The sequence below is a fragment of the Gymnoscopelus braueri genome (genome assembly GCF_963280865.1).
Source record: "Gymnoscopelus braueri genome assembly, chromosome: 16".
Taxonomy (NCBI): Eukaryota; Metazoa; Chordata; class Actinopteri; order Myctophiformes; family Myctophidae; genus Gymnoscopelus; species Gymnoscopelus braueri.
The window spans coordinates 280,589-306,969 of NC_137616.1; the positions used below are offsets into that span (position 1 = coordinate 280,589).

At 40.5% G+C, this 26,381-nt stretch overlaps 1 protein-coding gene across 1 annotated transcript; it reads right to left on the reverse strand.

Annotated features, from left to right (window-relative positions):
- Positions 1–354: 354 nt before the first annotated feature.
- On the reverse strand, positions 355–26,381 carry LOC308103908 (photoreceptor outer segment membrane glycoprotein 2-like; the record flags this gene model as incomplete). The annotated part of the gene is made up of 5 exons (XM_080454117.1): positions 355–600; positions 1,771–2,017; positions 3,876–4,029; positions 24,015–24,315; positions 26,256–26,381. The coding sequence occupies 5 exons, from the start codon at positions 26,379–26,381 to the stop codon at positions 355–357; spliced, it is 1,074 nt and encodes a 357-aa protein (XP_080310243.1).

Sequence of the window (26,381 nt, forward strand, 5' to 3'; positions counted from 1 at the left end):
GCCCGTTTTTAACAAAAGGCCTCAAATCATGAACACAGTGTCCGGTTGCGGTGAAACTTTGCACGCACGTTCGCACTACGTTAAGGAACAAATGCCACCCTTTTGACATTGCCCTATTATACCGCCACCAAGAGGCCAATCTTTGCAAAAACTTTTTTTTTAATATTACTCCTAGAGATTTTGTCCAAACATCACGCAAATCGGTACACATTATCTCTATAGTCAGGTGATCAAGATGGACCAGATACTGTACGTCTACAAATAATTGGTCAATCTGCTGATGTCCAACTGCCTCTGCTCCCAGCATCAACCCTCTGTATCCATGGGGGAATCGAACCCGTGACATCCTGGTCATCAGACAGGTTGCTGTCTGGAAGGCACTTCCTGCGGGGACGGCCCCGGGTTGGGGACATTAATGTTGGGGTCCTCGTCCACCTGGTAACACTTGCCCAGGTTCTTGATGATGTTGAAGTTGGAACGGGCCGTCTCCGCCAGGCTGTTCTCCAGGATCCAGCCGTCCGACTGGGAGTCCGGATCTCCCAGACGCACCACGTTCTCCATTGCGGTCTGCAGGTAGCGCACACCTGTCAGGACCAACAGCTGGTGACAGAACCAAACATCGCATTGCTTCATTTTAGATCTGCTTACTAAAAATGTTTAAAAAAAAGCTGGTAATGCCTAATGTACGTTTTCCGCACGGCAGCGTTGTTTGATTGATTGATTTTATGTGTTGATTAAAAAAAAAATTGTTAGAACTGACAGGAAATTTAGTTAAAACTGACAGGAAATAAAATGTCATATCCACCCTAAAGAATATTATGTATCCAATATTGACAAAGACTAAAACTATGTATTTTGTCTGATGATTTTAGTTTGCTTTTTAAACTATATGTTTAAAATACAGCTTCGGTTTGTTATTTTTATTTAATTTTTTATTTAATTTAGTTTTTTTTTTCTCTATTTGAGTAAATATTCTAGTTTTTATCATTTTGTTAGTTTTAGTTGGCTATAATAACAGTAATAATTACTATTCTGTTGTGAAACCTAAAGTTGTATGTTCATGTAGGCTACTTTGTTCATTTCATGCATTTTCACTGCGGCCTGCTAATCAAAGGTTTGTGATTATTCTGCTTACAGCACATAATATAATCACCTTTCAAAAGAATAACTGTAACTGCTCAGTAAAAACTGAAAACAAAAAGTTCTGCTACTGTCCCTCAAAGAAGTACGGTGAGTACAGTTACATTACTATTACTACATTACACCTGAAGTACCACAAAGGGTAAAATTGTATTTTCTTTTGAATCTGGCCACTGTTGAATCTGTTGAATCTCACTTCTGACTGATCCGTATTACAAAGAAAAAAATATATATATACAAATTTTACTAACACCCAGGGACTTTTAAGTGACATGTCAATTATACAGTATGTCAAGATATCAAAGATGCCGTTGGATTGGACAGAAGCTACAGTTATTGTGACTGTGTGTGTGTTTAGCGGGTAGTGTGTTGCGTTTGGTGGAAGGTGCAAACTGTGGATTGTGCTTTCTCACGCAAGATAGGGCCCTAAGGCTTTTCAAAAACTAAAAACTAAACCAGCAAAACCACCTTAAAGATGTATCAAAACTAAACTGAAATTGACCATTGACTTTTTGTAGACCAATTGACTACAAAAAGTCAAAACCAAAATACAAATTAAAACGAATGAAAAATATAATAACCTTGATGAGTACAGTTACATTGCTATTATTGTAACTACATCTGCAGTACCTCAAACAGCCAGATGATGGAGACGATGAAGCCGATGGACTGCATGATGCCAGTGTAGTGATCCAGCAGCACCTGCCGACAGCCCCGCCGCCACAGGTTCAGCTGGTCTGATTGGTGGTGGTAGTTATAGTGGGCGGAGTTATTGGTGATGTGCTGCTGGATGCAGGGGCGGGGCGAGTAGGTGCTGCAGCAGCTGAACGGAACACCGTCTGTCAAGTACTGACCCGCCACGTTGCTATGGAGGCGACTGGACAGACAGACAGACAGGCAGGCAGACAGGCAGGCAGGCAGGCAGACAAATGAAGCATTTTTTAGTTCACTAGAAATAACAAAAGTCGTTCACAAATTGTACTTTAATTGTTCTTGCTTAAGCCCTATACTATTAGCCAATTTACATAGCCCTATAGCCCTATACTACATAGCCAATTTATAAGCTCACAATTTGTGAGCAACCTTTTTATTTTTATTGAAGAAAAAGACAAAATAAAGTAGGCTACTGACGTTATTCATTAGGACGATATCGGTCACCAGAAGTATGGATGTGTGTTTTCAATGAATCTTAACATTCATTAGAATGATAATATCAGTCAGCAGAAGCAGGGACGTGTGTTTTCAATGAGTCTAACATTCATTAGAATGACAAATCGGTCACCAGAAGCAGGGACGTGTGTTTTCAATGAGTCTTAACATTCATTAGAATGACAATATCGGTCACCAGAAGCAGGGGCGTGTGTTTTCAATGAGTCTAACATTCATTAGAATGACAATATCAGTCACCAGAAGCAGGGACGTGTGTTTTCAATAAGTCTAAAGGTTGTTACACACCAGGAGCGATGCAAATAAACAGTGCAAAAATGTGTCACGATTATTTCACATCAAGCTTCTATTTTGGTGAATGCCTTATTTGTATAAGTTGATGATTTTATTTGCGGTAAAGATTCAATCTTGTTTCCAAAAAAGATTTACATTGCTCATAACACAATCAGCAGTTTGAATTAATGTGAATTCATAGCACAAAACATGGATATGGAGTTCGAAATTCAGTGGGTTTCTATAGGAAAGGGGCGTCTGATCAAATGAAAATAATATCTATAAATATCTATAGGCTATATTAAACCAAGAAACCTAAAACCTGTGGGATGCTCACAAAAGCCTGAAGAGACGTTAAACTGATCCCAGATGTGTTTTAAAGTGAACCCCCCCCCCCCACAAAGTACTGACATAGTAAAAGACAAAAAAAAGTAAGTCATAACTATATACAGTAGGGCTACACTAATAATGTGTGGTTGTCACACCTTGTCTCATGGCAGTGAGAGCTTGTAGATCGACTATTTTTGGTGAAGAGTTTGGTGTAAACGAGAAAAAAAGCGGTGCACCTGAGTTGTAACTCAGGTCTATTCACTATAGGACTAGAGGGTTTAAGAGTGGTTAAACAGTTGTACAGACTAGTCCGTTGCTTCTAGAAGCATATCGGACCAGTAGGGTCCAGTGGTGTAAAGTAACTTAGTACATTTACTCAAGTACTATACTTAAGTACAATTTCCACTACACAATTTTCCACAATTTTCAACTCCAATACATCTCAGAGGCAAATATTGTACTTTTACTCCACTACAATTATTTGAAAACTTTAGTTACTAGTAACTTTGCAGATATAAATCATTACATTATAAAACATACATTAACCACTTGAGCCCTATTTTATACCTAGACTATTTGTAAATAGCCGATCTGCAAGCTCACAACGCGTCGCATCGAGACGCGTTGTGAGCTTGTAGATCTGCTATTTTCAAACATTTTGGTACTTTTACTTTTGGTACTTTAACCCATTTTGAGCGGGAACCCCTTTTTGTAACTATCCTTTCAGGACGGGAACCCCTTTTGGGGTTCCTGTTGCTATGTACAGTATACAGCAACATACATCTGTTGTAATTTTTGAATAAATATTTGAAGTTTTTCAGAAAACTTAGATCAGGATTTAGAAGGGGTTTTTCGGCCTCAGGTCTAAATGGGTTAAGTACATTTACATTTACTTTTACTTAAGTAAAACATTTGAGTACTTTTTCCACCACTGGTAGTGGTAGTCTAGTAGAAGGAGAACTTACTCTTGGACCTGGTTGTCGCTCAGGTCCAGGTATCTGCTGCTGATCCACTGGATAGACAGCCAATCCTTATAGCCGCTGTTCCCACAGCATTCAAACTGCATCTGCAGCACGTCCACTGTCCTCTTCAGAAAACACCGCCCTGGAGTGTCTGTGTCTACACAGGAAATGAGAGATATACCACAATAAATCTATTATAAAAGCAGTGGTGGAAAGTAACTAAGTGCATTTACTCAAGTACTGTACTTAAGTACAATTTTGAGGTATTTTTTACTTTACCTGAGTATTTCCAATTTTCAGTACTTTTACTTCTACTCCACTACATCTCAGAGGCAAATATTGTACTTTTACTCCACTGCAATTATTTGAAAACCTTAGTTACTAGTTACTTTGTAGATTTTAATTATTTTTACAAAACATACAGTAACCACTTCGGCCCTATATACATTTCGCCAATTGGAAAATAGCCGATCTACAAGCTCACAATGCGTCGCGATGCGACGCATTGTGAGCTTGTAGATCTGCTATTTTCAAATGATTTTTTTTTTGTTCTAAATTTTTATCCCACGATTTTGTAACCCCATTTTTTACACCCAGTGCCAATTGTCTATATAATCCTGGGCACTACCTTCCCTCTGCCAACCTAAGGAGGTCAAGGCCGAGCTCATGCCTCCTTCAATGCATGAGAGCCAACTGACCTTCTTATCACCTGACAGGGGAGAGTTTCCCTGGTTGGACGTAGTGCGTGGAAGGAACACGTTATTCCAACCAGTTCCTTTCCCCTCCATCAGGCGCCCCGGCTGGCCAGGGGGAGGCAGTATAGTGACCAGGATTACTGCATGTTTTTGTGAGGGTACCTACCCTAGGGGACACGGGAAGAACATGCAAACTCCACACAGAAAGGCCCTTTTGCCAACCCCACCTAGGGTATGGGCACTGATGACGTGGAGGAGAGAACACGCCCGCAACACCCACAGCATCCCCTGCGGGAATCGAACCCAGGACCTTCTAGCTGTGAGACGACAGCGCTACCGACTGCGCCAAAGACATCGCCTGATTGTCTTGGTCGGAGCGCTATAATATCAACGTTCGGCCAATCAAAGAAAAGCACACACACTGGGAGGACGGGATCGACTCCTGCCCGAGCCAACTTTGTTCAACTGTGGCTCTGCTTGCTTGTAGCATATATACTGTATATATAACGTAACATACTCTTGTATTCATTGCATCTGTAATTCTAGACTTACAATTGATGAGATGATCAAAGCATTAATAATTACCACGAGCCACCGAGGACACGTTGAGCCACGAGTTCAACGATGCTTGTAGGCAGCCAATAATGTAACATTAACATTAACCTGATCAAAGCAGAACAAGAGCTTTTACTGGCTGACTTAATGTTCCTGCATGGTTTCTTTCCGACATACAGCTAAACATTGTCCAATTTTCTATTAAGTGTATAGCCTACATTATATTTTGGCTATATGTGATAAGAAGAAGAAGTGTAATAAAATTGTAGAGTGTGATTGTGAACGCTTTCCCTAACCCTACCCAAACTCTGTTAGTTATGTAACAAATAGGCAAACTCATCATTGAGCAATAAAAGAATATTCATGCTTATAGCCTATACTCTGCATAATATCAGGGTAATAGCAGCATGATGTGCTTATAGTAGCCAATACATTTGTATTTCTCATTCGGAAAACATTAAAATTGACGTTAAGATTAAAGCATTAATCATTCGACATTTGGCTCTGTACTTGTTTTTTTGCCACCAAACTTCTTAACCAAAAATAGCATATCTACAAGCTGTCGCAGCATGACGCATTGTCAGCTTGTAGATCGGCTATTTCCGGTGAATGTAGGTTACCCCGCAAAATAGGGATGCTGGTATAGCGTAAAAAAAAGAAGAAAAAAAGAGAGAGAAACTGTTCTATCTCACATGGATTTGGCGGACCCCCGGTAGTAACTACGAGGACCCCCTAGGGCCTAGGGGTCCCGGACCCCCGTTTTTACATCATATCAGACGGCAATTTATTTTGTTAACGTCTATCTTGCCTGTCTAAGTGACTCTATAGGTAGCCTACATTATATTTTGCTTAATATAATGTTGACACTATGACCCCTAACCTAACTCCTTAAACTCGTTTAGTTATGTAGGTAATAAATAGCCGACATTTTGCAATTGTGTCATTGTTATCCAAGTTATTGCTTATTGCTAGTAATCAGTGGTGGAAAAAGTACTCAAACTTTTTACTTAAGTAAAAGTATCAATACCGCAATACAGAAATACTCTGTCACAAGTAAATGTCCGGAATTCAAAATATACTTGAGTAAGAGTATCGGCATCAAAATATACTTAAAGTACCAAAAGTAAAAGCACTCATTATGCAGAATGTCCCATTTCAAATGTCGTATCTGATGAGGCATTAGACCGCGTGTTAGCAGGCTTTAGATGTAATAAAATGGAGGAGAATAGAGAAGAGACGTCAGGGTTTCCAGGTTCCCAATCATTCATTTATTCAGCATCAACAACAAACGAACAGAGAAGCAGCCAGGAGCAGAGCCCCTGTTCCTCAGCCCTTCGGCCAAGGACTGCACTAGTCCTGAGTTAGATTTTAGTCTCCCTTTTAAACACTCATATTAGAATGCAGGCAGTTCATTTGGGTGGGGGTCCATGAGAGCCCCCCCCCCCTGTTGGCCAAACAAATGGTAGACTTGCTGTCTCTCTACCTGATTTAGCAGCTCAATGGAGATGTATATCACACTCTGAATGGCAGATGCCAGCTGCAGGCAGTCTGAGTAAACAACAGGTCACAGTTAGACTGTCTCTGTCTTTAGTATCATTTCTTAATATGTTTTAACTTGCACACTGTCCATATACCACACAACTATTCCCCCCACGGAAGAATTTAACTTCTTCCGCAACCAGGTATATTAAATAGAACAGTTTGCAAGAGAATGTTAACACATCTTTTGAAAATAGCTAATCTACAAGCTCATTGTGAGCTTGTAGATCTGCTATTTTTAAAAGGCTGAAATGTATATAGGGCTGAAGTGGTTAGTGTATGCTCTATAATAATAATCCAAATCTACAAAGTAACTTGAAGTTTTAGTTAAAGTTTTCAAATAATTGTAGTGGAGTAAAAGTATAATATTTGCCTCTGAGATGTAGTGGAGTAGAAGTAAAAGTACAGAATTTTGGGAATACCGCATGGCTAATTTATATTCACGATGATATGCAAATGAGCCATGCGGTCTTACTCTGCATGCTAGCCATGTCTTTGCTTAGCCTGGTAAACCCCCCCTCCCTCCGGAAATCTCATTTAGCAAGCTCTGTTACCGTCATGGATGAACTTCAACCAGGTGTTTGCACTTTTCCCTTACTGCTTCATTCATCTACATAAACGTTCATATTTCAATATAAAAGGCTGGCCATGGATGTTAGAATTATGTTCGGGCCCTCAGAATTACCCGTATCTTCCGTATTGTTCAATAAAAAGCATTTTAATCCGATTGGTGGCCATTTTCTCATAGAGTTATAAGGTATCAGAGTGCAATTCACCTTCCAACCGATAAGGTCGCGATGTTGAAAGCTTACGGAGAGAAATGGCCACCAATCGGATTCAAATATGCTTTTTATTGAACAATACGGAATATACGGGTACTTTTGAGGAAACGTACATAATTGCAACATCCGTGGCCTTGGGGTGAGCACTTTATATATTTGAAATCTGAACGGGTTTACTCTATCAGCAGCGTGGTTTCTCTTGGGACACGGATTGGCTGTCTGTGGATTCGGGGAGGCACTGTAGCCTACCACAAACAGCAGATCGCAGCATGACGCGTTGTCAGCTTGTAGATCGGCTATTCTCAGTGAATGTACCCCCCGGATGCTGGTTATAGTGAAAAAAAAGAAAAGAATAATAAAAAAAGAGAGAGAAAATCTCAAATAGATTTGGCGGACCCCCTGTACTGTAGTAACTATGAGGACCCCCTTATGAAGACCCCTGCGCTAGGTTAACATATGCTATGGTTTAAAACATATGTTTTAAACCATAGCATGTTACCCTAATATAATGTTGATACCCTAACTCATAAACTATTTTAGTTATGTAGTGATAAATAGCCTACATCATTGTGAGCTTGTAGATCTGCTATTTTCAAATGGCTGAAATGTATATAGGGATGAAGTGGTACGTATGTTCTGTAATAATAATCCAAATCTACAACTTAACTTAAGTTTTCAAATAATTGTAGTGGAGTACAAGTATAATATTTGCCTCTGAGATCAGATTTAGTGGAGTAGAAGTAAAAGTACTGAACATTGGAAATACTTGGAAAACAAACGCCAGCCATGGATCATATGACGGTCGTCTGTTACCGTCATGGATGAACTTCAACCTGGTGTTTGCACTTTCTCCCTTTTTGCTCCATACATCTATATACACGTTCAAATTTCAAAAATAAAGTGCTTAGCTCATGGCCACACATGTTACAATTATGTACGGGCCCTCAATAAGTACCCGTATTTTCCGTATTGTTCAATAAAAAGCCACCGATCGGATTAAAATAGCCGATCGGTGGCCATTTTCTCATAGAGTTATAATGTACCAGAGTGCAATACACCTCCCAGCCGATAGGGTCACGTAGTTGAAAGCATAGGAAAATGGCCACCAATCGGAATAAAATGCTTTTTATTTAACAATTCAGAATATTCGGGTACTTCTGAGTAAACGTACATAATTGTAAAATCCGTAGCCATGGGGTAAGCACTTTATATTTGGAATATGAACGTTCATGTAGATGTACGGACCAAAAAGGGAGAAAGTTTAAATACCAAGTTGAAGCTCATCCATGACGGTCACGATATGACAGTCATATGTTTCAGGGCTATAAACTCGAGTCATACATGATCGGTTTCGCTGTTCTCAAATAGATTACCCACAATAAATAAAATACTGGAGCACAGCCTGGGTACTTTGAAGGCAGTAAGCTAATCAAAATAGAAAAGATTGTAACTTCCTCTTGCAATGAACAGCCAAATAATTTCCAAATGGACTGCAGGTTATGTAAAAAAAACGAATACAATTACTAGATCATGATGTACCATGGAATGACAAAAGAACAAGCTGACAAAGTGTAAAAATCAATCAAATCAATCTTTATTTTCATTTAATCCTTTCTGTGCTGTTTCATGCTCCTCCTTCTTCCTCATCTAGGAATGGGGTCTGGGAGTTGGGGGAAATATTTAACTGGTCAGTGAAACAATAAATCCAGGACCGAGATTAGCCGCTGCTCAAGCAGTGAATGACGGGGGCGGGTCCGGGAGTTGGGGGAAAGATTTAACTGGTCAGTGAAACAGTAAATCCAGCAGAGAATTAATAATAATAATAATAATAATAAACTTTATTTGTATAGCACCTTTCATGCCATGAAATGCAGCTCAAAGTGCTTTACAGAGCAAGAATACAATTACAGTTAGAACCAATTTAAAAATAAAGCAAACAAAAATAAAATAAAATAAAATAAAAGCAAAGGCATAAAACAACATTAAAATAGGCAATACAGTGAGGAATTAAAAATCAACCAAAGAATCAGCTAAAAGCAAGAGTGAAGTAATACATGTAGGTCTTGAGCTGTGCTTTAAAGCTATCGACAGAGGCTGCCTGTCTTAAGTGTAATGGGAGTTTATTCCACACTGTCGGTCCGTAAAAGCAGAATGCTGCTTCAGAGTATTTTTTATATGTCATTGTAGGCACCTCGAGCAGGTCAGCACTTGAAGACCTGAGGGCCCGGTTTGGAACATATCTCTCTAGGCAGTCAGAGAGGTAGGAAGGTGCCAGACCATTTAGAGCTTTATAAACTATTAAAATAATTTTTAAATCAATCCTAAAAACAACCGGGAGCCAGTGTAGTGAAGCTAGAACTGGAGTGATATGTTCTCTCATCCTAGTTTTAGTTAAAATTCTGGCTGCCGCATTTTGAACAAGTTGTAATCTGTCAGTTGTTTTCTTTGGCAGGCCAGAGTAGAGTGCGTTGCAGTAATCAAGCCGAGAGAAAACAAAAGCGTGGATCAACGTTTTTGCATCGTCTAACGACAGATAGTCTCTAATTCGCGCAATATTTCTAAGATGAAAGAAAGCAATCTTGGTGACATGATTAATGTGTGTATTAAAATTCAATTCAGAATCGATAATAACCCCAAGGTTCTTTACTGTGGTGTTACTTTCTACAGCCAGGTTACCAAGTCTACTTGTTATTGATTCTCTCTGCTCACTGGAGCCAATTATGAGAACTTCTGTTTTATCCTCATTTAGCTTAAGAAAGTTCTCACTCATCCAGCATTTTATACTGGACAGACAGGTCAAGAGTCTAGAGCGCAGGGGTCGTTTGGAGCTACTGAAAGACAAAATAGCTTCTGCCTGTTATAGGTAAGAGTAAAACCAAGACAAGGCTGTGCCTGACAAACCAATCCAGTACTCCATGCGTTGTAGTAGAATTGTGTGATCAATCGTATCAAAAGCAGCGGTTAAGTCAAGGAGTAGGAGAACAGATACATTTTTGTCGTCAGCGGACACCCTAAGATCATTAATTACTTTTACAAGTGCTGTTTCTGTGCTATGACCTTTCCTGAAGCCAGATTGGAATTTGTTATGAACCTTATTGTTCTGTAGGAACACATCCAGTTGATGAAAGATAGTTTTTTCTAAGACCTTGCCCAGAAATGGCAGATTAGAGATTGGTCTATAATTACCCAGCACCAATGGATCAAGGTTGTGTTTCTTGAGTAACGGCCTGACTACAGCCGTTTTCAGTGAGTCTGGAAAGACGCCTGAAAGTAGAGAGCTGTTTACAATTCTTAGGATATCTCCAATAACACTGTCTAAAACCTCTTTGAGAAACGGGGTGGGTATTGCATCCAGTGAGCAAGATGATGATGTCATCTGTGATATAGTTTTACGGAGTTCCTCTTCATTAATTGCGTAGAATGATATTAGGCTTCCTCTGGAGTGATCTACATTTTTGCACCATGCACCATTTGCCGCATTTGCAGTGCTAGCAGCAGCATTCATAATACCAGCTCGAATGCTAAAAATGTTGTTTTCAAAAAAGGATGCGAACTCATCACACTTAGCTTTAGAAGCAGGGAGCGACTCCTTGTAAGCCGGGGGGTTTAAGAGATGTTCAATGGTAGAGAATAAGACTCTGGCATTTTGCTTGTTGTCATTGATAATGCCTGAAAAATATGCCTGCCTTGCCAAGCGCAGTGCTTTGTTATAGGCCACTGTTGACTTCTTAAAGATCTCTAGGTGGACAGTGAGTTTGTTTTTTCTCCAAATTCGCTCAGCTTTACGACATTCTTTCTTGAATGAGCGCATGTGCTCGTTGATCCAGGGTGTTACTCTAGAGTTAAGTTTCTTTTTAGTTTTCATAGGAGCCACTATGTCGAGAGCTGACTCTAATTTGAGATTAAAATGTTGAACCATATCATTCACTGAGGGAGCATCAAGTAGGGGGGGCAACTGCACACACGCCAGATGACGAGGAAACTCGTTTGCTGCAGATGAGCTAAAAAAACGTTTTTTTATAGTATATTAAGGACCACAAGCAGTGAATGCAAGACCGTGATTGGCTGCCCAGAAGAGACAAAGAAGTTACTGCAGGCACCACCGTGCCCCCTTTTCAAAAGATTGTCCCATTTCACAGTTTTCAAATGTATAAATGTGTAAAAATGTTTCAAAATATTTTTTACACATTTATACATTTGAAAACTGTGAAATGGGACATTCTGCATAATGAGTACTTTCTTTACATTTTGATACCAATACTTTTGTACTTTTACCCAAGTAAATGTTGTGTTCCGGACATTTACTTGTAACAGAATATTTCTATATTGCAGTATTGATACTTTTACTTAAGTAAAACATTTGAGTACTTTTTCCACCACTGTATAAAAGTCATTCTCAACCGTTTTCATTTCAAGGAGCCCCAAGTTTGCTTTGCCTTAGAACAGTGGTTAGATCATGGAGCCATTTTTTATGGGTTGCGAGAAAATATTTCCTTTTTTCATTACCTACATTATTATTTCAAAAGGAAAACCAAAATGTTTCAGAAAAAATCGAAAGATTTTCAACATAACCCCAATCTACACTGTAAAATCATTTAACTCTGAGAGAGTAAAAAGGAACTCTCTCACAGTTATAGACGGGACAGGGTCCGTTTCTGCTCTGTGATTCTGCTCTGTGTTGGAATCTGTCGTGAAGGTTCGTCATAACGTGTACACACTGGGCTACAAGTGGGCGTGCCTTCAGATCAGGAAGCAGGCCGCGCTTTATCCGATCAAATGTAATGGGCGGGATTTACGTGTCCGCCGATCATTCCCCACTCGAAACCAACCGAAACTAATTTAACAATAGCGTCCGCGGAGCAGACAAAACCACGAAAAGATATTCACATTTTAACTTGCTCTTTTATCATAGAAACAAGTGGGCTTATAACCAAAACGATCTGGGAGAAGTGGTGTAAGTGTTCCGTGTAGACATATTGTTAGTGGGAATGAAAACATAGTCGCACCACCGGAAGTGAAACGCTGAAGGCAGAACAAAACCCTGGTTTCCTTGCGCACGGGTGCTACGTCGTCATTGTCCCAGAGCCAAGTGAGATAGTACAAACAGCAGAGGGCGCTGTTTTTCCTTCTCATTTGGTTCTGGGTTCCCAGATTGGGGTCAGTTAACCCTTGCATTGTGTTAGAAACCTGCATACACTTTTGGTGTTCGAAAAATTATTATTATTTTCATTTCTATTTTTCTCCCACCTCATAGCTGACTTGTTATGCATTCATATCCATGTAAACACTTTTTAAAATATTATTTTGGGTTAGGGTCAGGGTTTCATCTTTCAATATATCTTGTTTTCAATTATAAAAATGTTAAAATTCACTCATTACATTTGACGTTATCTAGCTATAATAGACTAATATTAGAACACACTTCCAAAAGATTGAATCCCCCAAAAAATCTTGTTTTAGTTTTTTAACTTTAACTAGTGACACCTGTGGTGTTAAGGGTCAAAATTGACCCATATACCATAGAAGGTTAAAAAGTCATTTATTTTTCATAAACCCAAACTTTATTTTACTCCTAATAATAGCAAATGCAATTGAGGACAAGTTTCTCTCACTCTCAAACATGTAAACATTGAATATTGACAATTTGGGGGGAATTGAGCCACACTTCTCTACCGGGTCAAACTTCACCCTTAACACCACATATGTCACTTTTTGTTATAGAGACCATCATAATTAACTAAAATGGTGGTACTTAACTTTGTTGCGATAAAATAGCTGTTTCTGAGGATATCATGAAGCCTTGTTCCAATAAAGAACTTGAAAACGGGTCAAAGATTACCATAACACAATGGAAGGGTTAAGGAACTATCAAGATTTGAACTGGGGACCCCCCTGGAACTCTAGTCCAGTGGTTATCAAACTTTTTCGTGCAAATTGGGGGGGGTCCCCGCCTCCCCGGTCTCCACTTTGAGAACCACTGCTCTAGTCAACAAACGACAGGGTCAATGGTCATTGTGTAAAGCAAAGATTCCCAAGAAGGGCCGGGGTCCATCGGTGAGCTAGGAGGGTATTGCAAACACAACCTTTTCTGTGTCAGAGTTACAGAGCCTGTAACTATTCATTTTTGACATATGAGACCACACGGAATATCAGGAAAGTGCCCCATCTTGTGACAAAGCAGAGATACACATACATGTCAATGGTTTCAACAAATTATTCATTGTGTTTGTGGAAGCGTAATTGATGTTACGACTGTGGTTTGATCGCTGTCCGCCAGTGGTTTAAGAAGAACTCAAATATTTGACTTAAGTAAAAGTATCAATACTGTAATATAGAAGTACCTTGTTACAAGTAAAAGTCCGGAATTCAAAATTTACTTGAGTACAATTACAAAAGTATTGGTATCCAATCGTACTTAAAGTACCAAAAGTAAAAGTACTAAAATGTTTGAAAATAGCAGATCTACAAGCTCACAACGCGATGCGACGCGTTGTGAGCTTCTAGATCGGCTATTTTCAAATAGCCTATAGGTATAAAATAGGGCTAAAGTGGTTAATATGTTTTGTAATATATAATGTATATCTGCAAAGTAACTAGTAACTAAAGTTTTCAAATAATTTTAGTGAAGTAAAAGTACAATATTTGCCTCTGAGATGTAGTGGAGTAGAAGTAAAAGTATTGTAAATACTCAATATTGTACTCAAGTGCAGTATTTAAGTAAATGTACTTAGTTACTTTCCACCACTGCTGTCCACCATGTAAATTCTGATATGTTGTCGTCACTTCTGCAACATTGCATTTCACATTCATAGCAGCGTAGTGCAGGACCGGAAATTTAAAAAAAACTTTAGAGTAGGCATTTTTGAGGAAAAGTACTTAAAGTTATACTAGGTAACTTTTTCAAAAACTAAAGTAAAATTGTATATCTTTTGTGAGTGGCAAATGTTTCACAACACCCATTGCATGAATTTCACCCCCGAAAGCCTTTTCTAAACCTATTTTCTATTGAAAGTGGACAGGGGCTTCTTTCCCACGAAAATGACGTCATCCGGACGGAAAAACGGAAACGGAAATGCACCGGTTTCCTGTTTGGCCCGGAACTACTGCGGTAGATCAAAAAGGAATTTCACGCTGTTTTTATGGCATTATAGGATTTGAAGATGGAAAAAAACAACAGCAAAAGAAAACACAGCTCACGGTAACTAAAGCTCCACTGCCACTGCATGGCTAAGAGAAACGATCCGCAGATAGCATAAAACAACTAAAAGAACGCTTTTTGAAATGCTTCCGCCTTCCGGTGAAAACAAATGGAGTTCTGGGTAATGCAGGCATCCACTGAAGACCTGCAATGACGGTAGTGACCAGCAGAGGTTGCTAAAAATCGTTATTTTTGGACTTTCCAAGTTAGGCTTTAATGTGTTGTTTCTTTTTGATTGTTAACACTTGCATGACTAAGCCATCAATATGACCGATTTTGAGAATTTAAAGTGGATTATCTTCTCTCATGAAGCTCTGAGAAAGTTCCCCTTTCATGACTTTTCCTAAATATTTGTTTCAAATCATCTCCGTTTTTTTTTTCTTCTGAAACGTATTATAAATATGAAATATATACCATATATACCATCCCAGCCGTTATATTTCGGCTAAATTGACCGTTCTCCCCCTCTCTCCCCCAGGCAAGAGCAGTCGACACCTCCAGACCCCCCGCAGAGCGGCCCGTAGACGAGCATACGCAGCGAGTCTATGCGAGTCTATGTTGCCATGTCTGCTTATTATAAGCGGCTTGTTTTTTTTCACGTCTTTCTATTATTATTATTATAATTATATATATATATAATTACATTATAATGGTAATAATAATATAGCTGCCCATGTGTTTTGTGCACAGTTTGCACACTGGGTTGTTTACAAGTTACTATAGTTCGCTTGCTGCTACTAAATTTAAAGCAGCATTACATGACGGTCATATTATGACAGTCATGACGAAACTTCAACCTGTTTTTTGCACTTTCTCCATTTACAGCCCGTACATCTACATAAACGTTCGGATTTCAAATATAAAGTTTTTATTCCGTGGCCACGGATGTTACAATTTACTTCGGGTGGGTATAAGTACCCATAACTTCTGTATTGTTCAATAAAAAGCATTTTAATCCGATTGGCGGTCATTTTCTCATAGAGTTATAGTGTATCAGAGTGCAAAAAAAAAGAAGACGGAGAGAGAGGTGACGTCATCATGCGGCGACAACGATGTGCGACGGTAACGGCAGCGTCTGTGCTGCGCTCCTCACAACAACAGGGAAATACTATTATACTGTTAATAATGGTATCCATATGTATAGTTGCGTATCAGGGCTCACGCGACTCATCCCTCAAAGTCAAGACAACAGTGAGTGAACCGAAGCTAAAGTTGAACCTGCCGAACTTTTATATTCCGGACGAGGACATAACGGCAGCCAAACACCCTGGCTTTGGATATGCTGCGACTTATGATAAACTGCTACGGCGTGCATGGCGACCCCTCATTGTGAAGGGAAGCGGAGACCGCAGAATCTTTATCTCAATATGCCTGCTGCTGTCAGGGGACATCCACCCCTGTCCCGGTCCAAATCCGGCTCTGGGAGACTCGACGGAACTCAATGGAGCTAATGCTACGGGGGCTAACATCAACAACAACAGCTGGCTACAAACGCTAGCTTGGCTCGCACGGCCCCTGCAGCCACACCAAGCTGCCAACGAGTTGCTCGCATGGCTTCACCTACCCCCCCCGGTTTTCAGGAGGCTACTGGGGATCGACCCAGCAAGACCTATACCGCCCCGTGAGTACAGAACCACCGCCATGTCTGGAAGTACGGGGCGGGACAACAACAGGTCCACCGCCATGTCTGGAGGTCTCTGGGTCGGAGCCGGACCTCTAGTTCTGGTCAACCATCCACCGCCACCCCGTGAGTACGGAACCACCACCATATCCGGAAGTACGGGGCAGGACAGCGGGACCACCGTCGAGCCCAGAGGTCTCTGCTGCGGAGCTGGGCCACTGGACAACCATCCACCACTGCCCCGTGAGTACGGAACCACCACCATTTCCGGAAGTACGGGGCAGGACAGCGGGACCACCATCGAGCCCAAAAGTCTCTGCTGCGGAGCTAGGCCACTGGACACCGGGCCTACATCACCCCGAGACGGCCTACACTGCCCCGGAGTGGAGATATCTACCAGCGGCCACACTGCACTACCAGGGACTGGGACCATCGAGCCCAGAAGTCTCTGCTGCGGAGCTGGGCTGCTGGACACTGGGCCTACATCACCCCCATCCCCCCAGGACCAAGGCATAACACCTCCTCAAGCCCCAACCCCCCCTCCCCCCACGTCGAAACCTCCCACCAAGGTAAAACACAGGAACCCGGTATTCAAAAAGCACAGATCCACCAATATTTTTCAGACACTAAATCAAGCTAAAACTGTGTGGGACCCCTGGTGCAAACCAAAAGGGCTGTTTTGCGGCCACTTAAACATTCGGAGTATGAAGAACAAAAAAAGTGAAATTGAAAACCTGCTTGTAAATTCAAACATTGACTGTTTGGGACTGACGGAAACTTGGTTGAACCAATCATCCCCAGATGCTCTAGTAAGCATGCCCGGGTACAATGTCTTCCGACGGGACAGAGGTACAACAGGGAAGGGTGGGGGGGCCCTGCTTTATGTAAAAAGCAGCTTGGAGTGTAGACAGATTACATGGCCAAATGAGATCAAGGCAGAGTGTGTCGGTGTGGAAATCACACTCTCAGCTGAGATGTCTTTTACCGTAATCTGTTTATACCGCCAACCATCAGCCAAGGTTGAAGTCTATGAGCAACTAAAATCTATTCTGACAGCCTGTGACTTTAACAAAGAGGTAATATTAATTGGTGACATAAATGTAAATTGGGATGACAAGAAGATTAGGAAAAATCTCAAACAAATAACAGATTACTACAATCTCACTCAAATGATAGAGCAGCCTACGAGAATCACTAGCCACTCAGCAACTAGAATTGATTTACTGTTTTCCAACAAAGTGGAAAGAATCACCAAAACATATAATTTCCTAACAGGTCTGTCAGACCATAATATAATATTTTTTGCCAGAAAACTTTCAAAACAACGGTTCAGTAAAACCCAGCCCCAACCAATGGTCAGCACCATCCCAAAGAATCTACAACACAGCTTTGAGGTTGCCCTAAAAAGGGTTGAGTGGGATGACATCTACACATGTGGTGATGATATTGAAATGGGATGCAGTATTTTATTGTCCAAAATACAAAGTGTAATGGAATCTTTCACCAGGAGGAGGAGACAAAGGAAAGGGCAAAAAATTACCCTACCCTGGGTTGATGAAAATTGTAGAGCTCTTATGAAAAAAAGAGATATACTGCTAAAACAGTCATTAAAATCTGGTTTAACTACTGACAGGCAGAAATTTGCCCATGTACGAAACCAAGTCACCCAATTCCTAAGGAAGGCAAAAGCAAAATTTTACACCTATATCATAGAGAGTGCAAAAGGAAATGGTAAGAAAGTCTGGGAGTGCATAAACAAACTGACAGGGAAATACTACAAACAGAACAATAATAGCTTAGAACTAAAAATAGACAACGCCCTGGTGAAAGATCCCCAAACCCTTGCTAGTACCCTAATTATGTTTTTTCTAAACTCTGTCAAAGAAATAACACAAATGTTTAATCCATCAAAGTTTGTTCCCCGCCCTGTCCAAAAAGACCTCCCCATCTTCAATCTGGAGGAAATTACGGAAACCGAGGTGGCAAACATCATCAAATCACTAAAAGCATCAAAAGCCAAGGATGCCTATGGGCTCGATACAAACTTTTTAAAAACAAATGCAGATGCTCTGGTGGCACCGATCACACATCTGGTAAATCTGTCCATCAGACAACGCACTGTTCCTCCTCAATGGAAAGTTGCTGTAATAACACCAATCTACAAATCTGGCGCTAAAACTGAAATATCAAATTATAGACCCATAAGCATCCTACCAGTTATATCAAAGGTGGCTGAAAAGTGGATTGTCAAATCTATCATCAAACATCTAGACAAAGGCCACACCCCACTGCATCCCATGCAGTTTGGGTTTCGGGCCTTTCACTCCACTGAATCAGCAAACTGCCTATTCATAGAAAAATTGAAATGTGCTTTGAACAGAGCTCCCTGTGCAATGGCGGTGTTCCTGGACTTCAAGAAGGCGTTTGACACCGTCTGTCACCGGGTCCTCCTGTCCAAATTAACACATTTTAATTTTTCCCCAGAAGCTATACAATGGTTTAGTTCCTATCTATCCACCAGAAAACAGTGTGTAAGTGTAAACAGTGTTAAATCCCCCTACCACACCTGTTCGGTCGGTGTCCCCCAGGGCTCAATACTAGGTCCAATTCTGTTCTCACTGTACATAAATGACCTACCTGAAGTATGTAAAAATCTACATGTCCAGATGTATGCAGATGATGCCGTTGTACTTGCCCATGGTAAAAGCTATGCAGAGGTGTCAATAATCTTAACCTCAGCTCTGACAAGCATTCAAGACTGGCTTATAGATTCATGTCTGCTCCTGAATGCCAAAAAGACAGTCTGCATGGCCTTCTCCAAAAGACCAGTTGTGTTGGAGTCCTCAAATGTGTTTCTGGGTGGGGAGGAACTTGAACTTGTCCCAGAGTTCAAGTACCTCGGAGTCATACTAGACTCAACCCTAACTTTTAAAAAACATGTGAAGAAAGTCACAAATACGATTAAATTCAACCTTCAAAATGTTAAACAAATTAGACCCTTCCTGACAGTTGGAGCTGCCAGATCGTATCTTCACTGTATGATCCTATCACACATTGAGTACTGTTTTACAAACTGGTCTTGCACAGGCGTGACGATCCTAAAACCCATCGAACAGCTCTACAAAAGTGCACTCAAGGTGTTTGACAGGAAGCCTCACTCTTATCATCATTGTAACATACTCAGGAGGCTCATTTTTTTTAGCTTCGACAATTTCAAAAAGTTCAAACAGGTTGGGGTCATATACAAGACCTTACATGGTCTGTGCCCGCCCCCCCTAAGGGAATTCATTAAAAGGAAGCCTGAAAGAGGAATCAGTACCAGAGCAACCACTCGAGGAGATTGTGAAGTGCCGCACCGGCAAACAACCTTCGGTCAAAATGTCCTCTCAGTACAGGGTTGTGTAGCATGGAATGGCCTTCCTCTACATATAAGGGATTGTGCTACGTTTCCATCTTTTAAATTCAATGTGAAAAGATGGTTGCTTGAAAACCAAAGCTGCAACCATTTGTGATCATATTTTAGGTTTCTTTTAGACTATGTGATGTAATGTAATTGTATTTCACCGTTTGTCTGTTTTCTGATGTTATTGTTTTTCTGTTTTTATGTTTTCTGTGAGGACTGCGGATGAAAATTAGCATCTTTGCTAAATCCGGTGTATTTACGTTCATGTGACGTTCATTAATATGCTCTGTCCTGTCTAAATAAACAAATAAAGTAATTACACCTCCCAACCGATAGGGTCACGTAGTTGAAACCATGGAGAAAATACGGAGAAAATGGCCACCGATCAGATTAAAATGTTTTTTATTGGACAATACGGAAAATATGGGTACTTATGGGTTACCCGAATAGAATTGTAACATCCCTGGCCATGAGGTAAGCACTTTATATTTGAAATCTGAACGTTTGTGTAGATGTACGGGCTGTAAATGGAGAAAGTGCAAACACCAGGTGTAAGCTTATCGCTACATGCTAAGAAGCTAACGTTCGTCAGCATTAGTTTGGGCACTTTGGGGTCGGATTAGTGTTTTTGTTGGAACATTAAGCCGACACGCAACACCACGTTTAATGTTACGTTGTAAACAACCACCACCAAACCTTTTGTTAACTTATAACTCGATCTCTTTGTGGTGAACGCTTGTGTCTCTTCAAGTTGTTGTGTTTTTCCCACATTGCTTGCCTTCGGATAAAATCAAGCATTGTGTTTTGTTCTCCACATCGATGTAGCGAAAATGTGTCCATATCACCTCTTCTCTTTCTCCCGAGCCCCGTGCAAAGCATTTTACTGTTTTATTTTGTAAAGTTTCGCTCTGTAATCTGAATCCTCCTGCCATTCATTTGACGGTGGTGTGACTCTGTGTGTGTGTGCGTGCACGGCTGCAACTTTAAAAGGGGGTGTGTGTGAGTGAGGAACAGCATGCCCTGCGCTGCGCATCAAAGGAGACAGGGAGTGACAAAATCATATAATAAATATATGACATAATATTTCGTCTCGTCTTTGTTCGTGAACTAAAATTACCTTAGATTTTAGTCCAGTCTTTATTTAGTGAACTACATTTTCGTCTCGTCTTTATTAGTCAACGAAATTGCATAATGATTTAGTCCCAGTTATTGTTTATTCATATGGGTGGTGGTCTCGTCTCGTCTTCGTCCTTTGAAAAATGTGCGTTGACGAACATATTTCGTTTAGTTTTTGTTAACGAAATCAACACTGCATGGAAGTAAAAATGAGATCCCCACATACACAAATCACAAATCATGATGACATATAGGAGACAGATAGAAATACACACTAGCCTACTGCTTCATGTCTCACTGTTTTCTCAGGGCACAACGCATGCAGTAACACTTTCATAGACCTGCCTGCTTATTTCTCTCTCAAAATTTGGCAACCCATTTTCAACTCTCAGCTTTTTAGAAGACAATGGAACCCCCCACTGTTTGGGGGAGAAAGTGCGAACTAGTCTGGAACACAGAGGGGAGACAGTGGCCAATAGGATAGCCTGATTTGGGGATCAAAATTATCGTTTTTCAGGCATGGTGGAGGATAATGAAACTTCAGTCATGCGAGTGTTAAGTGGCGAATCCATTTCTGCCGTATGCTGAGTGCTACGAGTCATCATTTACACATAATGTGCGAATGTAATATCAATTAAATGTTCATACATACAAAAGGTTTTTCAATTTATTATGGTAGGGGAGGGCAAACGGCGCACCCTTTTCTATTTCCCTCCCTGCACAGAGATTAATTAATTTCATGTAACCATACTTTTTTGTGAACAAGAGACTTGTCCTCTCCCATTACCCGCAGTCTGTTTTAATTTTAGTGAAACGAGTCGAACGCAATCGCTAAGTAAAGTGACGTTGCACTACTCTCCGCACACGGCCGCCAGTCGGGACGAACGGTGCATACACGGGGGGGGGGGGCGGACGGCGCGGTCGGATGAAATGTCCTATAACATAAGTTACATTTCTGGCATCTAACTCTCATTGATGCTTCAGTAGAATCCTACGAGCAAATGACCATGCTGATAGTCAAATAAATGTATCATGTTAATGTCGCCTCTGTCTGTTTCCTCAACTTTGTGTTACACATGCACCGTTTGTCCCTCCCTGTCCGTAATGCACCGAGTGGCGTAATGCGCCGTTCGTCCCTCCCTGCCCTCCCCGGATGTTTTGCTAGCTAGCACAAAAGCTAATGAATATTTTTCAATGGAACCTTCACTGAGAGTTAGCCCACAGATTAGCCTAACAGACCAAATCCATTTACAATCGGCACCAAATAAACACAGCAGTACAAATGGAAAACACTCAAGGGTATTTTTAGCGGTGCCAGCCGCTTTACATTTGACCGCGTGTGTATGTCTGTCCGTCCGTCCGTATGTTTGCGGTATGTTTGCGGTCCGTCCGTATGTTTACACAAAAGTGGCTTCAACTCTCCGACTTGCAACCGTCCCTCCGCGTCGTTCGTCCCGGTTTTCCGATATATCTAGGTGGGCTTAAGAACATACTAAAAATATAGGAACATTTTACTGCCGCAAAAGTGACATTTTCAAGATGGCGCTATATCTATTACTATTTAACCTAGAAAGGTGGTTTTGGTGTCTAACCCTAGGTTTTTTGACTCAGGGAATGTGACTGAATCATTGAAATTACCATCAGTGATTCATTCATTGCCAAATCCAAGATGGCATCTATCCCACGGTGATGTCCTATTGTAATAAATTGCATAAAAACAACAAATTAACCTTTTTAATCGAAAATGCGTTACTGCATCTGTCCATTCAGAACGTGTGAACATTGGCCTACAAGTGGGCGGGCCTTAGATCAGGAAGCAAGCCACACTTTACCAAATCAAATGTAGAGGGCGGGATTTATATTTGTGCAATCGCTTTCTAAAGTGTTCCCACTGGAAACTCGCCGATCTATCAAATACTTCAAACAAATGTACTGAAGAGGTTTTACATGTTCAATATTGTGTAATTGAGCAACCACTGAGCTCTCGTAAGTACGTAAGTACGTAAGTAATGGGACAACATCCTGTTTTCAACATTCTATTGGGCGGTCCCCCCAGAGTCAAATTCAAAGGAAAAGAATTGCAGAGGGCGCTGTTTTTTCCTTCTTTTTTGACCATGGGTTCCCAGATTGCATTTAATGTAAAGCATTTTAGGAATGGGTAGAGAGGGGCCAATTTATGACAAAACAGTGCTCGTAGCACTCGGCATACGGCAGAAATGGATTCGGCACATACACATCACATAGAAACAACACTTTTGTACTTTTCCTCAAAAATGCCTACCATGTCATTTTCGAAAGGTTTTTCAATTTCCGGTCCGTGTCCAGTATTGCTTACTTTAATATTTCTACTTTCTACATACTGTTTGCCTGTAATTGGCTTCAAATATGTGTGGCCGGGACTAACACATCAATTCCCCCCAAATTGTCAATATTCAATGTTTACATGTTTGAGAGTGAGAGAAACTTGTCTTCAATTAGCATTTGCTATTAGGAGTAAAATAAAGTTTAGGTTTAAGAAAAATAAATGACTTTTTACCTTCTATGGTATACGGGTCAATTTTGACCCTAAACACACCAAGTGTCACTATTTTTAATAATATATATTTTTTAGAAGTGTGTTCTAATGTTAGTCTATTATAGCTAGATAACATCATTATCCATTGTCTTCATTATAGGAAATGTAATGAGTGAATTTTAACATAATTGAAAACAAGATATATTGAAAGATGAAACCCTAACCCTAACACAACATAATATTTTAAAAAGTGTTTACATGGATATGAATGCATAACAAGTCAGCTATGAGGTGGGAGAAAAGTGTATGCAGGTTTCTAACACAATGCAAGGGTTAATGATCATCAATGCATATTATCAAGCGCTGAAGTCACTTTAACAAGCACATTTAATCCCCATGCAGAGATTCAGGTGTCACAGCAGCAACAGCAGCCAGTAAGAATGGGCAGGAGTTGCTACTGCTAAGAGCAAGTGTCAAGAGCTGTTGGTCATTAAATTGAATCATCTGTGTGGAGGGAGATCTTGAAGTAAGAAGGCAGACTATAATGTGACCCTTTCTGATTTCTGTCAGGTTGTGTTCCCACATTATTGTTGCCTGACACGGATCACTCAAATTAATTGAATGACTGACAACAGGAAGTGATGCCCATCATTCATGCAAGGCTTCATGGGACACTGGAAACGCGTCGATAATAACCTTGGTTCTGTGAGGTTCTCACCTTTGTAGTAGCGCATGGCATTGCGGAGCCCCAGGAACAACGATTCTTCCAGCTGGTTCCGTATACTGTAGCACATTAGCGCCCCCACCAGGACGCAGAAGGTAAAGACGAAGGTGAAGGCGATGTAAGGCAGCATGACCAGCTTCCAGCGCAGAAACTTGGTGGAGTCCACGCAGTCGTAGCAGATCTTCCCGCCCAGGAAGTTGATGCAGCACGCCACCACGCCCGTGGAGATGAGCATGTGGGGCACGTACAAGATCTCCTGGTCCGACATCACCTCCTGCCGTTTCTGGATCTCCACCTTCAGCAGTGGTGGAAGAAGTCGTTTACTTAACCACTTCAACCCTATATGGCTTTCTGTTATTGTGGGGAAAGCTTTCGCTGAAATTAGCCGATCGACAAGCTCACAACGCGTCACAACGCGACACGTTGTGAGCTTGTCAATCGGCAATTTTCTGCTAAAGCTTTCCCCGCCATATGGATGCTGGTGTTTAAGTGGTTAAAGCTCTATTATGTGATTTATTTTAGAGAATAAAATGTTGTTTTGTCCAATCTGTATGGTAGAGTATGTTAGAGGTAGGGTAAGTGATATTTTTTGTATATTTTTAATAGTTCAAAGCTCTATATTGAGATAGTAATCATTGCTAGAATTTTTGTTCAGTAACAGGGGTCTCCCTGTCTGTCCAGCTCTTTAATAAGCAGAATGTACATTTTCCGATGGTTGCCAATTTCAGACAATCAAGAGACAGTACCCATTTATCTGCTTCAATTTGATAGTGTTCCAGTTCCAATTTTGTCTGCTCATTTTCTTGTGTCAGCACTTCCAATTTCACTTGTTTATCCTGTATCCTGTGTGAGTGCTCTCTTTTTAAAATTTAAATTAATTTTCAAAATGACTATCCTTTTTAAGGGACTTGAAGGGATTTAGAGCAAACACTCTATAGCAATGATTACTATCACAATAAAGAGCTATTTAAGATTTCACTTATCCTACTGTTAATACAATATAATTTATACAATTGGAGTCGTTGTATTTGGTCTTCCTGCTCTTCTATTGAGACATTCAGATCCTGGTTTGACACGACCTTTGACACCATCCTATTTCTGGTTAGACAAGAATTTTGACCTGAATGTCAAAATTCAATTTCTCCCCTGAGCAAGCAGGCAGGCTCTATTAGCTCAGTGGTTATAAGTTACATGTTCATATCTAGGAGCTTGTAGATCTGCTATTTTCAAATAGCATATAGGTTTAAAGCGCTCGTGTGGCCTATCCACAAGTTTCCTATAGGGTATATGGGCATCACTTCCTATCATTAGTCTGTCCAGAATGACTGACAACAGGAAGTGATGCCCATAATTCCCTCAATGCCCCCTGGGACACTGGAAACTCGTGGATAATAGTCGCTTCTTTTTGGGGCTTCTTTTCATAGACCTGGTTCTGCTTGTGTCTCTCGCAAAATCTGGCAACAACACTGTAGCCTACTTTCCGGCTGTGGTGGAAAAAGTACTCAAATGTTTTACTTAAAGGGATAGTTCACTGAAAAAAATAATAATTTTCTATCAATTATACACACCCCATGAAGCCTTAAATTCATGACGATTTTTTTGTTTTTGTCGCATTCCTGAGACAATAATTTGATTGCCGGCGGAAAGATGTTGATGTCTCCGGTAGGAGACACAAAGTTGACACCGCCTGCTGTCATCAAATTATTGCCTTAGGAATGCGACAAAAAACAAAAAAAATCAATGGGGTGTGTCATCGATAAAAAAAAAGTCATTTTGGGGGTGAACTATCCCTTTAAGTAAAAGTATCAATACTGCATTCAAAATGTACTTGAGTAAAAGTACAAAAGTATTGGTATCAAAATGTACTGTCTTAAAGTACCAAAAGTAGAAAGTACTCATTATGCAGAAGGTCCCATTTCAAAAGTTTTCAAATATAAAAATATTTTGAAAATAGCAGATCTACAAGCTCACAATGCGTAAAATATACCAAAGTTTAAATAGGGCTGAAGGGGTTAATGTATGTTTTGTAATAATAATCAAAATCTACAAAGTAACTAGTAACTAAAGTTTTCAAATAATTGTAGTGGAGCAAAAGTACAATATTTGGATCCAAGATGAGTAGAAGTAAAAGTATAGTATACTCATGTAAAGTACAAATACCTCAAAATCTTGCTTAAGTACTGTACTTAAATAAATGTATATAGTTACTTTACACCCCTGCTTTCCGGTACTGACCTTGAGGAAGAGGCCCAGGCTGAAGAGGACCACCCCTGTTACCACAGAGATCCAGTTGAGCAGCCACAGAGCCTGGGCCAGCCGGTCCCGCTCCGCCCTGGTGAAGGTCACCTTGCCCACCGCCAT